Here is a 13,130-nt window from a genome sequence, read left to right on the forward strand (position 1 = left end):
TCCTAATGGTACCTGCCATCCCTCTCTAACTCCCCACAACCACTTAGATGCTCTTTGCCTCTAATTTTGCTATTTTGAAGATATGATATAAATGGAATTGTATGTTAGTTTTTTGAAAAAAAATATTTATGTGTATGGGTGTTTTGCCTGTGTGTATGTCTGTGCAGCATGTGCATGCAGTACCTGCAGAATCCATAAGAGGGCATCAGATCCCCCTGGAACTAGAGTTACAGACAGTTGTAAGCTGCCATGTGGGAGCTGGGAATTGAACCAGTGCCCTCTGGAAGAGCAGCCAGTGCTTTTAACCACTGACCCATTTCTCCAGGCCCTAGTGTGTTACCTTTTTAAGAATAGCTTTTTAATGTCAGAAATGGTGGCACATACCTTTAGTCCCAGCACTAGAGAGGCAGAGGCAGGCAGATCTTTGTGAGTGCAAGGCCAGCGTGATCTACATAGAAAATTCCAAGCCTGCCAAGGCTACACAGTGAGACTATCTCAAAAAAACAAACAAGTAAAAAACAAAGATTTTTTTTCTTAGAAAACTCAGCATATTCCACACGTCCTACAGACATGTACATAGCAGTGCCATTCCTTTGGACCACTGAGTATATAGTCCACGTGCAGACACACCCAAGTCTCTCTCCCTGATGAAGAACACGCACCCATTCAGGGACTTGCGAGTTGTTTTCACAGTTGGACAACTGCAAATAAAGCTGCTGTGTAGGACCATCTGTGCATAGCTTAATGTGGGCACACATTTTCATTTCTCTAGGGGAAATGCCAGCAAAGTCAATTGCTTAGATTGTTTTTTTGTTTTGTTTTGTTTTGTTTTGTTTTTTTGAGACAGGATTTCTCTGTGTAGCTTTGGAGCCTGTCCTGTCCTGTCCAGACCAAGCTGGCCTCGAACTCATAGAGATCCACCTGCCTCTGCCTCCTGAGTACTGAGATTACAGTTGTGTGACATTTTATTTTAGATTGTTTTAGTAAGTGCATGTTTAGTTTTTTTACTTACCAAACTTTTCTCAGCACATCTTTATCATTGCACATTTCCACTAGGACACAGGTATCTGGTTTTCTTTTCTTTATCATTGCACATTTCCACTAGGACACAGGTATCTGGTTTTCTTTTCTTTATCATTCCACATTTCCACTAGGACACAGGTATCTGGTTTTCTTTGCATCTTGACTAGTGTTCCTAGTGTCAGTGTTTTATTAAGTGTGATACTATGATTTTGCCTTGGGTTTCTCTGATGTTGAACATGTGTTCATGTGCTCATCTGCCATCTGTCTATCCTGTTTACATGCTAGCTCATGTCCATGGTCCATCACATTGCTTTTCTACTATTGAGTTTTGAGCTTTATATAGTCTAGACATTAGTCCTTTGTCAAATATTATAAATATTGTCAAATTTACAAGTATCTTCTCCTAATCTGGACCTTGTCTTTTTGTCCTTTTAATTTAATGTCTTCTGCAGAACAAATTTTTACTATTTATGTGTATGTGTTTTATCTACATGTATTTGTCTGGGCACCATGTATGTGCGTGTTGCCTGCAGAGGCCAGAAGTGGGTGTTGGATCCCCTGGAACTGGAGTTCCAGATGGTTGTGAGCTGCCATGTGGGTGCTGGGAACAGAATCTGGATTCTTTGGAAGAACAGCCAGTGTTCTTAATCATTCAGCATTTCTTTAGCCTTCAGACTTTCAATTTTGATCCAGTCTAAATTACTGATTTTTCCTGTAATCAACTGCGACACCTGAAACTCTTCAGCTGAGGGAGGGAGGCTGCCTCTTTCCTGTCTTTCACACTGTTGCTCTAGCTCTGCCCCCTCTCCTTTCCTCCTCCCAAGGGAAGAAGGGAGAAGCCACAGATGGTCTTTCTGAAGTGTGTGCCTACAGTTGGTCTCCCTAGGTGATTTCTCAGCACAAGACTGATGACCATCTGAGAACTGGGTGGGTGCTCAGCATCTCCCCAGACTACACTGCCTTTCTAGTCAGCTTTGAGGGCCAGAATTCCCTCTCTTTGAGATTTGCTTCCTGAATCTATGAGCTTGGACAAGAAGAAAGCCGAATCCCTCTCTCCTGGAGAGCAGGCCTCTGGGTGTCTGTGACCTGTTCCTGCCCTTCCAGAGCCTTCTTCTTCCCAGGCCCACCATTTCAGCTCCTTAGTTGTTCTTCATAAACAGAGTTCATCTATTAACTGTAGCTTTGGGCTCTAAGTAATGAAAATCAAATTCAAACAGATCAATTAGGAATGGAATTATGGCCAGGCAGTGGTGGCACAGGCCTTTAATCCCAGCACTCGGGAGGCAGAGGCAGGCGGATCTCTGTGAGCTCGAGGCCAGTCTGGTCTACAGAGTGAGTTTCATGACAGGCTCCAAAGGTACAGAGAAACCCTGTCTCAAAAAAAAAAAAAAAAAAAACAACAACAACACAGGAAAGAATGGATTTGTGATTGGAAAGGACAAAGAGCCCAGAAGAGGCTCTTCTTTGGCCTGAGAGAAGAGCCAGCCTCTCCTACACATACTGGTACTGGCAGAGAGAAAGGCAGGAGCTTCAGACCTGGGGTTTGGTTAACAGGAAAGAATGTAAGCAGTGGGCCAGTGGTCTGTGGAGCTGGGCTCACGCTGGCTTCAGGACCATTGTTACCTTCAATTCTCTGAATCAGTCCCTCTGAGCACTGGCCAGTCCAAGTGTGGTCTCATGTGAGATGGGTCTTACCTTCCTCACTTTAGATCTACTTTTGTGGGGCTGGAGAGATGGCTCAGTAGTTAAGAGCACTGGCTGACTTTTTTTTCAAAGGACTCAGGTTCGATTTCCAGAAACCACATGGTGGCTCCCAACCATCTGTTACGTCAGTTCCTGGGGTATCTGACAACATCTTCTGGCCTCTGAGGACACCAGCTAGCTATTCATGTGGTGCACAGACATACATGCAGGCAAAACACCAATGCACATAAAAATGTATTTACTTTTGTCAATTCATTTGGTGGTCACATCACCCCATTGCCAGCTAAACTAAAACTTCTAGGGCTCCTGTGGTTTTGTGTCCTGAGGCTGTTGGCATCTGACACATTATTGAATTTGTTCTCATGAATTTATTCTGTAGAACTGACACCAGTCCTTCCCCCTTGAGATTAAGGCTGAGGCAGAAGGAACCCTCTCTCGTGGGGCTATGTGCTGGGACCAGAGGGAGTTGAGGGAGCCCTGGTTGTGTGGCTTGAGACTCCCACTCCAGAACTACATTGCCATTTACCAGCTTCAATTGGGGCCTCGCTAGACTTTGCTTTGCACATTGGGGACTGAAAATGAGAATCCACTGTTCCCACTCCCAGGAATAGTTATGATTAAATAACTATGAAGAAAGGCCCCACTGCCAACACCTGCATCCTTTGCCGTCTCCCACAGCACTGAACAGTTCATGGAGACCTGACCTCTCAAGTCGCAGGAAAACTGTGGCCGCCACCAGTGGCAGGAGAGGAAGCTGCTGGCCACAGCACAGAGCAGGGTGTTGCCAGTGCGACTGTGGTCCATGGATGAGCACTGTGTCAGGGTTTCAGTTTCAGTTAGTCATAGAGTTGGGGCTCACGTACCATCCCCTCTGCCTGGGCCCCGCTATGGGAGGGGGGTCTGGGTATACCACCATGGCTTAGCAGAATCTCAAAGTTAGATGATCTGTGGGTGTGGTGTTGCATGCCTTTTAATCCCACCATCTGGGAGGTTGAGGCAGGTGGATCTCTGTGAGTTTGAAGCCAGCCTGGTTTACATTGTGAATTCCAGAACAGCCAGGGCTACATCGAGAGTCCCCACCTCAACGCTCAACAAAACGAACAAACAAGGTTGGATGATCTTTGAGCTGCCTCCTATTGCCTTGGAGGGAACTTAGGATCAGGATGGAGTTCTAAAGGACTGGCTCTGTGAATATCATTCTATGAAATCCCTAGACCTCATCAACCCCAAACACTGACACTTTACTGAACTCAGAATGAACCCAAATAAGAATGAGCACAAGACAACTAAGGTTCTGGGTTGCTCTGGAATCAAATGAGTTATTGTCATTGTGTTCTCTGGCCAGCTTCTGGGCTCTGCATGTGACAGGGCCACGCTAGGTATCATATGGCATTGCCTCCTCTCTAGCCCCAGACTGTCCTCGTCACCCATGGGAAGAACCAGACCTTGTGCAAACATTTGCCCTGTGTTCAGGACACAGGTTGGAGAACTGAGATGGCAGGGGGTGAGGAGGTGCCCTGGTGGGAGGAAATAGATGGCCAGGACAACTTTGGAGCTGTCTTTCCTAAAGAAGCCAAGCAGATAATAAAGCCATGTAGAAAACAGGATTAAGGTAATGAACAGGCAGGACCAAGTTTGATCTTTCAATAATACCAAAGCCTGACTGACAGGCAATCTGCAAGGTGGAGTGGTATTGCCGGCAGGACGCTGGCTGGGCGGAATGCAGTGCTGGCTGGCTGCTTTGCTTTTAACCTGTCACTGCCGAAACCTGAGCATGGCGTGAATTTTCTTTTATGTGTGTGCTGATTTGGGGGGTGGGGGACTCTCAGCATTTGGGCTACCCTCAGGTGATGGTGGGGGCTGGGACACCCAGGAGGTGCAGCTTCCCACCGGGCACAGGTCCTGCCATCTTTAGAACTGTTGCCACGTTCATCTCTCAGGTACCCACCCCAAGCATCCAGTACTGAACTTAGACTGCCCAGAGATCCCTTTCAGGGTACCCAGGGGCTAAGCAGGGAAGGGGTGAGGAAGGACTGGCTAGAACTTGCCTGTCCTATCTCCCTTTTGGCCTTTTTCTCTGTTGGAACAGCACTGTAAGTTAAGCCCAAGGAGAGGGATTGCCAGTGAGGAAGCTGGGGCCCCTCACTCAGCCCCAGGTGCATAGGACCCAGTATCTGACAGCCCAGTGTTCAATCCTCAAATGCCAACAACTCCCAGTGACAGCCAATCACTGAAGGAGTCTCGTCAGGTTTCGAGGAACTATACCAAAGCCCTCCTAGTCCTTAGCTCAAAGCTTACAGGAATCCAAGTGTACCTTATGTCTTCTCTCTGCATGTCAACAAGACACTTGGGTAGTCACGGGGGTGGGGGGGTGCCAGGTGTTGACTGTGTGGCACACACCACCCAGCTACTGGAGGCCTAGTAGGTCTGAGTGGTCCTCTGTCATCTTCCACCACCATGAGCCTGCTGTTGTTACAGGATTTGCATTTTCTACCAAGGGGCATCTGAGCTGGATCTAGCAGTGGTCACTATGAGCACAACACTCTGGGGATTGGGGACCGGTATAAGCTACAGGGTAGAGAAGCCCGACTTCAGACCTGAAGGTGTCACAGGGGTCCAGCTATTGGCCCTGAGCCATGCTGGGGACTGTGAAGTAGGGAAGCAGGTAGAGGGCTTTTGGTGACTTTACTGTTCCCGAGGCACTGAGCCCTCTGCTACTGCCACCTTGCAGGTTTGCATCCACACGCACAGATATCTCTCTCTGTCCCTAAGGGCAGGGTCATCCCTGTTCTGTTATGCTTTTATTTCTATCTTGAAGCTGCTGAGTCTCTTAGCCAGGGAAAGGGCAGAATGGGTTTCCCACATTCTTAGGCTTTACTCGGGGCGACCCCATGCCCTAAGGGAACCCAGGTCAGCACTATTAGTGTCCCCTCACAAAGCTCTCCCTGATCTGTCACCATGGCCTCTTCCACCAGGTACTTAGCTACCTGGTTGGCCCCAGGCATGTTGGGAATGGAACTTCGTCTTGCGCTAAGCACAGGGTCTGAATATAGGGCATTCGCTAACAGCCAAATGGCAGGGGCTCATGGATGGAGATGGCAGCTGTGGTCATCACAGGCTGGTGTGCTGAGGACATCATGCATGCCCCATTCCACCCAGATGTGGCTTTGTCTCCCCTGGCCTTCCTCTGCCCCGCCCCGCGCAGGGGCCTGGCCTTCAGTCAGGGTGATTACGGGACTGCCCCTCCTGAAAGTACCTGCCTTCTCCTTTGAAAGTATTACTGACAGCCTTTTCATTCTCTTGTTTCTTTACTTCTTTAAGGAACCCTGTAATTTCTTATTCTTTTTCCCCCTTTGCTTTTGCTTTCTTGTCCCCTCTGTCCCCCTGAACTCTTTGAAATTGGCTCTCTGCCTGCTGACACCAAACTGATACTTTGCGTTTCACTACTCCTTATCCCTTTATGGCAACAGATGTTGAAATTTTGTATCCTTTTATCTGCCCGGCTGCCCTTTCCTGTAATTACGTCGCCTTGTTAGCAGTACAAAGTGGGCTGCCTGGCTGCCTGGCCTTTGAGCCATTGTGTCTGAACACGTGTGCTCTGGTGGGTGCTGGAGGGGATGCATGCTCACACATATACATGTGACAGACACTGTGTGCCCCCTCCCTCTGACATAGCAGGGACAGTGAGTTTCAGCACCGTCCTCACATCTCCACTGTTGGGTTTGAAATCTGGGGCAGGTGGCTCAGTGGGCAAAGGTACTTGTCACTGAGCCTGACAACTTGAGTTTGATCCCCAGGAGATAAGTGACTCCTTTAAATTGTTCCTTGATTTCCATAAGCACAACTTTTGCAAGAGATGTTTGGGGAAGACCCCCCCCCTTTTTTAAATTTGGGGTGTGTTCCTTTGATTCTCTTAGTAGAGGACCAGCCCCTTAGGCACCTGAGGTACAGAGACCTGCAAAGTACAAGAGAGGACCTGAAAATGAACCTTCTATCTGCTGGGGCCGGGCTGGGCTTGCAACCAACTAGACCCTCCCGTTCCCACAGGGGCAAGTCAGAGGTCCCTTGACGAGTGGCAGGGCCCCATCACCTACAGAGGACAGTGAGAGACCAAGACAGATACCGTACAGGTGCTCCATTGTTGCAGGAGAAAATGGCAGACTTGGAGGCTTAAAAGAACACAAAATTAAGCTGGGCTTGATAGCATGCCTTTAATTCCAATATTCAGGAGGCAGAGGGCAAGCGGATCTCTTGAATTTGAGGCCGGAGAGAGTGAGTTCTGGGACAGCCAGGGCTACACAGAGAAACCCTGTCTCAAATAAATAAATAAATATAGAAAATTGGGGGTGGGGGCAGGGAGAGACCTTGGGCCTATTGTAAGGAGCACACAAGCCAGCATGTGTGAAACACTCAGTGTAGGTAGTGCCTGCCAGACTCAACTATGTGAGCTGCTACAAAAGTAACAGCTACTCCGCCACTATGAGACCTATACAGCCGTCTCTGTTCCTATCAGGATACCACCAGGCTGGGGTTGCCATTCAGCCTGTAGCCTGTCTTCCTGGTATGTGACTTGAAGGTATTTCCTCAGTGGCTTTGACTTCTTTATTCACAATCAGAGGACTGATTTTATGTATGCACAGGTCTCTGAGGGCTGGGCACCGGACACTGCCATGTGTCCCCTCACACTGCCAAGCCTCTAGCCAAATCAGATGGTCAGCCTCATTACCATCGTCATTGCCTGTCACAATCCCATCATTAACGAAAGAATTACCCAATCCCCTCACCCCTCACCCCAAAATGTCTGTTTATCCTTTTAGAACGTTCTTTTTTCTGTCTTTTTTTTTTTTTTTTTTTTTTTTTTTTGGATTTTCGAGACAGGGTTTCTCTGTAGTTTTTGGTGCCTGTCCTGGAACTAGCTCTTGTAGACCATGCTGGCCTCGAACTCACAGAGATCCGCCTGCCTCTGCCTCTCGAGTGCTGGGATTAAAGGCGTGCGCCACCACCGCCCGGCCACAAGTAGCTGGGGACCGTGTGAGGACCACAGCTTGTGGCACTGTGGGCTGGAAGCTTCAGAACACTCCCGTACGAGAGGCCTGTGGTGAGTGTGTGGGCCAGAGGAGGTGTAAGCACTGGACTAAGAGTGAAGTAGGGCATGGTGTTGAGACGCTGGAGGGGCAGGGGAAATGCCTGTGTCAACTGGGCCAGAGTGGCTGATGGCAGTACATTATTGAATTTTCTCCCTCCTGGTCAGCAGGGTAAGCCAGGCTCAGGAGACCTCCTTTCGTTTCTGAGAGAGCCTTCAGGGATGTGGTCCTGCACAGGTACCAGAGGCCTCCTGCAGCACTCCAACTTAGCCTGTCTCATTCATCAGGCTCACCCTGCAGGCTGCTCCATCTGTCTTTATCTTTCCCTGGGTGGAGAGAGAATTGCTGGAGTCAGGCTCAGGAGGCTAGGGTGTGGAGGTCTGCGGCCCTTGGCAGCTCCTGGAGGACTACGCTTTGTCTGCAAGAGTTGGAAGGAAAGGGACTTTTTTTTGTCTGGCTCTCTATAGTGACAAGCCCAGTTCTTGCTCCTGTCTTGGCCTGGGGCTCTGAGTGTCAGCCCTGTTCCCACACAAGTTGTGGGACAGCCAAGGCTCTACGCACACCACCCCGTTTTGCCCCCTACAGTGAGAGGCCGAGAAGCATTCTTAACATTCTTTCCAGAGAAAAGGGGTGAAATGTCTGAATTTGGGGTCACCACGTTATACAAATTGCAATCTAATCGTTTTTACAAGAACACACTTGCAGCGAGAAAAGCAGCGCAGGAGGGGTGAGGAGACAGAAGCCGTCTGGGCTATTGTTGGCCCAGTCTCTCTCCATCACAACAGTTAAACTACAGTTTTCTACTTCAATTGGGGCTGGGGTGGGAACCTGAAGGGCCCATGGTGCCATTTCTGTTTGTTTTCCCAAATCAAAGCCGCAGCAGGGCTCCTGTGGCACTGCTGGGCTACTGTTAGGAGAGACAGGCCATTTCCCAGGGCCTGGTGTGTCCGCTGATGCTCTGAACTTAGCCTTGTGGTGCTATACAACAGAGCTCCGAGGCTCCAAGGCCAAAGAAATCGTTATCTTTTTATTGGTGGTTTAAAGTGTGTGTAGCCACTTGAGTCCCAGAGAAAGTAAAGCAGAAACTTCTCAGGCTGGGTCAGGCAGATGAAGGGCTGGGCCTTTGGGTCTCCCCCAGACCCCTTGGGCTGTGCTGTATTTGGTGGCTGCTTGGGCAGTGGACAGGCTCCAGATTAGTGGCGGCTCAATCTGGAAGTGCCCCCTCTCACTTCTGAGCACCAGCAGTGGGTACCCAGCTCTGACTCTCTCAGAATCCCAGAGACAAGGTGGGCAGGCAGAGGGGGCTCTCCTGGGCTCCACCCCTACAGCCAGTCTTTCATCTTCTATTTCAAACAAACATGAAATTACTTGCATAGATTAAAGGGGAGAGCGAGCTCCTCAATCACTCCTTACAGCCTCACTAATGGAGTGGGCAGGGCCCCAAAATCTGGAAAGGAAAGAGAGAACTGAGGGGCTCCCACCTGGTGTACACAAATCCAAGTCTACCTTTGAGAGGGGACCCCCTCCCCACCTCCCCCGGCTGTCATGGTTGGTGGCTGCTCTAGGAGCAAGGCCGAGTGGTCTATAGCAGACACCGACCTGGGGAGCTGTCTCCCGGTCCCCTAGGAGCCCCTGACAGACTCCCACCCTAGGCCACTGCATAACCTTGGAAAGGTGGCTGGCACAGTGTGCCAGTTTAGGACTCAACCCTTCAGTGGATAGCAGTAGGGTTCCTTGGCGGGCTTCATGGTGCTCACAGTGGACAGCTAAACAGGTAAAGAGAGAGCCCCAGCCTCCTCCTTCAATGCTTTTTAAGATGGCTACCTTTTAGGGGAGCAGGCTGAGAGTCTGAGTGATGGGAACAGCCTGGAGCTGAAGTTACATTTAGACACACGGCTGGCAGCCCCGCCTGCTTCAAGCCCTTTGTGAGACACTGCTCAGGCCAAAGTTGTTCTGAGTCAGTGAAATCCCCTCGTGCCCCATGCCCAGGCCTCTTACCTGTACATGCCTGAGATGTGTGCATGGCCTGTTTCTCCTGTCATACCATGAAGGAGAGCCGTGGACAGGAAGCTGAGGCACTGGGCCCAGAAGGTGCCTCTTCTTATTCCCTCCACACATTCTGCAGAAACTCAATACATCCACCATTCCCGGCCATAAGGATTAGCTGGTGCACTTGATGTTGAGGGGCAGTTGCTAGGGCCAAGAGGCCCCCCTACGTGGTTGCTAGGGGTCTGGCATGGGGTGAGAGGTCTGCCCACTGCCGCGGTCACGGAGGGAATTACACAGTCACAAAGAAATTGTTCTTCTCAGTAATCTGGTCTCGGCCACCGGGTGGGGTACGGGTGGGGGAGCAGGCTGGAGCCCAGCAGGCTGGGGGCTGTGATCACAGAGGCGTGCTAGCCCTGGGCTGGGGGCCAGAGACTGAGAACACCAGGGACCAGCACACTAAGCTGCTTTCTCAGCTATTTCTGCCGCTGGACACAAAGGTGTTTACTTGTTTTAACATCTCCTAGGACTGCCCTTTCTCCCTTTGTGTGGTCTTTATCCCCAGTAAGGTTTGAGCCCCAGATTACAGTCAGGAATTAAGGCACTGGTCTCAGGCAGCTCAGAACTGCATGACCTGCCAGATGAAGGAGTATAAAGTAACCAAGTGTGTGCTTGTGAGGGGGGCTGACCTCTTCAGCAAGACCCATTCATAGTCCCAGAGGGAGCAGGCAGCCAGCATGCAGGTGTGATGGAGGAAGGTTGCTGTGTCTTTTGCCCTACTGAGCCTTCAGCTAGGAGCTGGGATACTGGGGGAGGGCTGGGCAGTTTGCTACTTGGAGGTTCAGTCGCTAGGCATCTTCTCTTCAGCACTCTCAGGTGATGGAGACTTATATGTCTCCAAGGCCAGATGCCTTTTGCAAGGCCTGGCCAAGGTAGGTCGCCTTTCACTTTATGCCCTTCTTTTCTCCCTCAGTGGACAGCTGATCACACATCTGGGCAGTGATTTTCCCCCAGGGGCCGGGGTGTTGGATGTCATGTATGAGTCCCCTTCTACACTGCTGTCCTGCGGTTATGACACCTATGTTCGCTACTGGGACCTCCGCACAAGTGCCCGGTGAGTGTGCTGGATGGGTGGATCACACGGAAGGCCTGTACCAATGCAGGAACTTTTTAGTCCTGGGTTGGCCAGGGCAGGCACAGAGAGCCTGTCAGCAAGGTCGTAGTAGTTCAGGTTCCCTACCCTTAGGCAGCTCTCTCTGTTCAGTGTGGCCTGGGAGACAGAGAAGGGCAGACCTTTTTCAGAGCCTCAACAAGTCAGCAGGGAACTCTTCCCTGGCATTCTCTCTCAGACCTTGTGAGGCCTGTGTGTGTCTCTCCCGGATCCTACGTCAGGTAGTCTGCCAGGAGGACGTAGATGAGGACGGGAGGCTCACAGGAGGCCTCTGCAGAGGCGCCCTTCTCCATTAGGGTTGCTCGTGAAAGAAGCCAGTGAGTCAGGCTTCACACTACTCCAGCCCATAGGCCTCCCTAACCTGTCTCCATCCCTGGGGAAGCTGGGCTGGAGGGAGGGCACCTGCCTGTACCACTCTCTTCCTGGACAGGAAATGTGTCATGGAGTGGGAGGAGCCCCATGACAGTACCTTATACTGCCTGCAGACAGATGGCAACCACCTGCTGGCCACAGGTTCCTCCTACTATGGTGTTGTGCGGCTGTGGGACCGGCGCCAAAGGGCTTGCCTGAACGTAAGTGTCCCAACCAGCACATGCCTCTGCTGTGTCAAGACCTGCTGTGGGTTGCATTGGAGGCCGGTGATTGGCCAAGGTTGTAGCTATGGTACATGTCCCTGTTTCACTGGGTCTGGGTCTCCTGAGTTGGGGTACCCCATTTCCCAATTGAAAGACACTCTTCTCATTCCTCTGCCCTCCCTCCCAGGCCTTCCCACTGACATCGACTCCGCTCAGCAGCCCTGTGTACTGCCTGCGACTCACCACCAGGCATCTCTATGCTGCGCTGTCCTACAATCTCCACATCCTAGACTTTGAGAACCCATGACCAAGTGCCCTGCCTCTGGGCCGGGCGGATCAGCTTCTCAGGGACCTCTCTTGCCTGGCAGGTGAAGTGACTGACACCGCACCCTCTTCCCAGTCCTGCTTCACTTCTGGACCTGTGGCCACAGTACCCTGGCACCTGAAGTACTGCCTCCTGGACACTGGGGCTGACTCTGATGTAGGCCCTCCCAGTACCCGTGGTCTTAGGAGAATGGACCTGAACTCTGGTGTTTACAACAGGGCCAACATAAGGTCCTGGGCTGGCGAGGCCCAGCCTGTCCCCGAGCCCTTCATAGCACTACAGCAGCCTACAGAGTGAGGTGAGGGGTTCCCACATCCCAGCTAGAAAGATAGGTGAGTTGCTGGAACTTTTGCCAGTACCCGCTGTCTCCTCAGTCAGGTCTCAACTTTGGCCAGCTTCTTGAAACTGGGGGGCTCACTTCTGAGGTACTAGCCTGGTTTTGTTTTGAAACTAAGAAAAGGGACAAAGGACACCTGTCAATTCGGGCCGCTGGGCTAGCCATTCCTTAGGCCAGCTGTGAGAAACATGCTATATGATTTTAACTTCTGTAAAAATAAAATCTGGGGGCTGGAGAGATGGCTCAGAGGTTAAGAGCATTGAGGCCCTGAGTTTAATTCCCAGCAACTACATGGTGGCTCACAGTCATTTGTAATGAGATCTGGTGCCCTCTTCTGGCCTGAAGGCATACATGCAGACAGAACACAGTATACCTAATAAGTAAATCTTAAAAAATAATAAAATAAAATCAGATCTGGTTGTTTACAGATCTGGTTAGGTCATCCTAGGAGGCCCCAGGAAGGCAGAAATTATATTTAAACTCAGAAATGTGTACAGGGAAGGACAAAACCATGGCTCTGTGTCCTCAAGGTTCTTTTCTTCCACCTCTTTGGGGTATGGACAAGGGACTGTGGCTTGTGGCTGTTAACCTGCTGTCACCTGTGGTGACCTTTCATTCACCACATACACCTTTGACAACCTGTAACCTTGCTCACTTCAAGCACAGTGTTGTAACATTCTGTGCTATTTCCAGGACTGCTGGATGTTTTCAACTTCCCCTTTGCTCACATCCATCTCAGGGGAGTTTTTCCTGGGCCACCTGTATAGGACAAGTACGGCAAGCCTAGCCCTGCTCTCCCCTTTAGCTGGAAGGTGGGGATGGGACGGAAGGCTCCAGGATGGGGAGGGTGGGGCAGGTTGCCACACCAGTGCCTTCCTTGGGAAGACCAGGGTGCCTGAGGTCAGGCAACATACAGCAATGAATA

At 50.6% G+C, this 13,130-nt stretch overlaps 1 protein-coding gene across 4 annotated transcripts in view; it reads left to right on the plus strand.

The window, feature by feature from the left end:
* The window catches only part of Fbxw4 (F-box and WD repeat domain containing 4), an 87,710-nt gene extending 74,708 nt beyond the window's left edge, over positions 1-13,002 (plus strand). Inside the window, exons 7-9 of one of the 4 annotated variants that reach the window (XM_041660720.1) lie at positions 10,771-10,911; positions 11,399-11,540; positions 11,731-13,002. In XM_041660720.1, the coding sequence (XP_041516654.1) occupies positions 10,771-10,911; positions 11,399-11,540; positions 11,731-11,850 (403 nt within the window). In that variant the 3' untranslated portion in view covers positions 11,851-13,002. The remainder of the gene's footprint in view (positions 1-10,770; positions 10,912-11,398; positions 11,541-11,730) is intronic. The other 3 variants (XM_041660722.1, XM_041660721.1, XM_041660723.1) reach the window with 3 other exon arrangements.
* Positions 13,003-13,130: the final 128 nt, after the last annotated feature.

Source organism: Microtus oregoni, unplaced genomic scaffold (genome assembly GCF_018167655.1).
Source record: "Microtus oregoni isolate MIOR12 unplaced genomic scaffold, Mior012 000012F_ref0000307, whole genome shotgun sequence".
Classification (NCBI taxonomy): Eukaryota; Metazoa; Chordata; class Mammalia; order Rodentia; family Cricetidae; genus Microtus; species Microtus oregoni.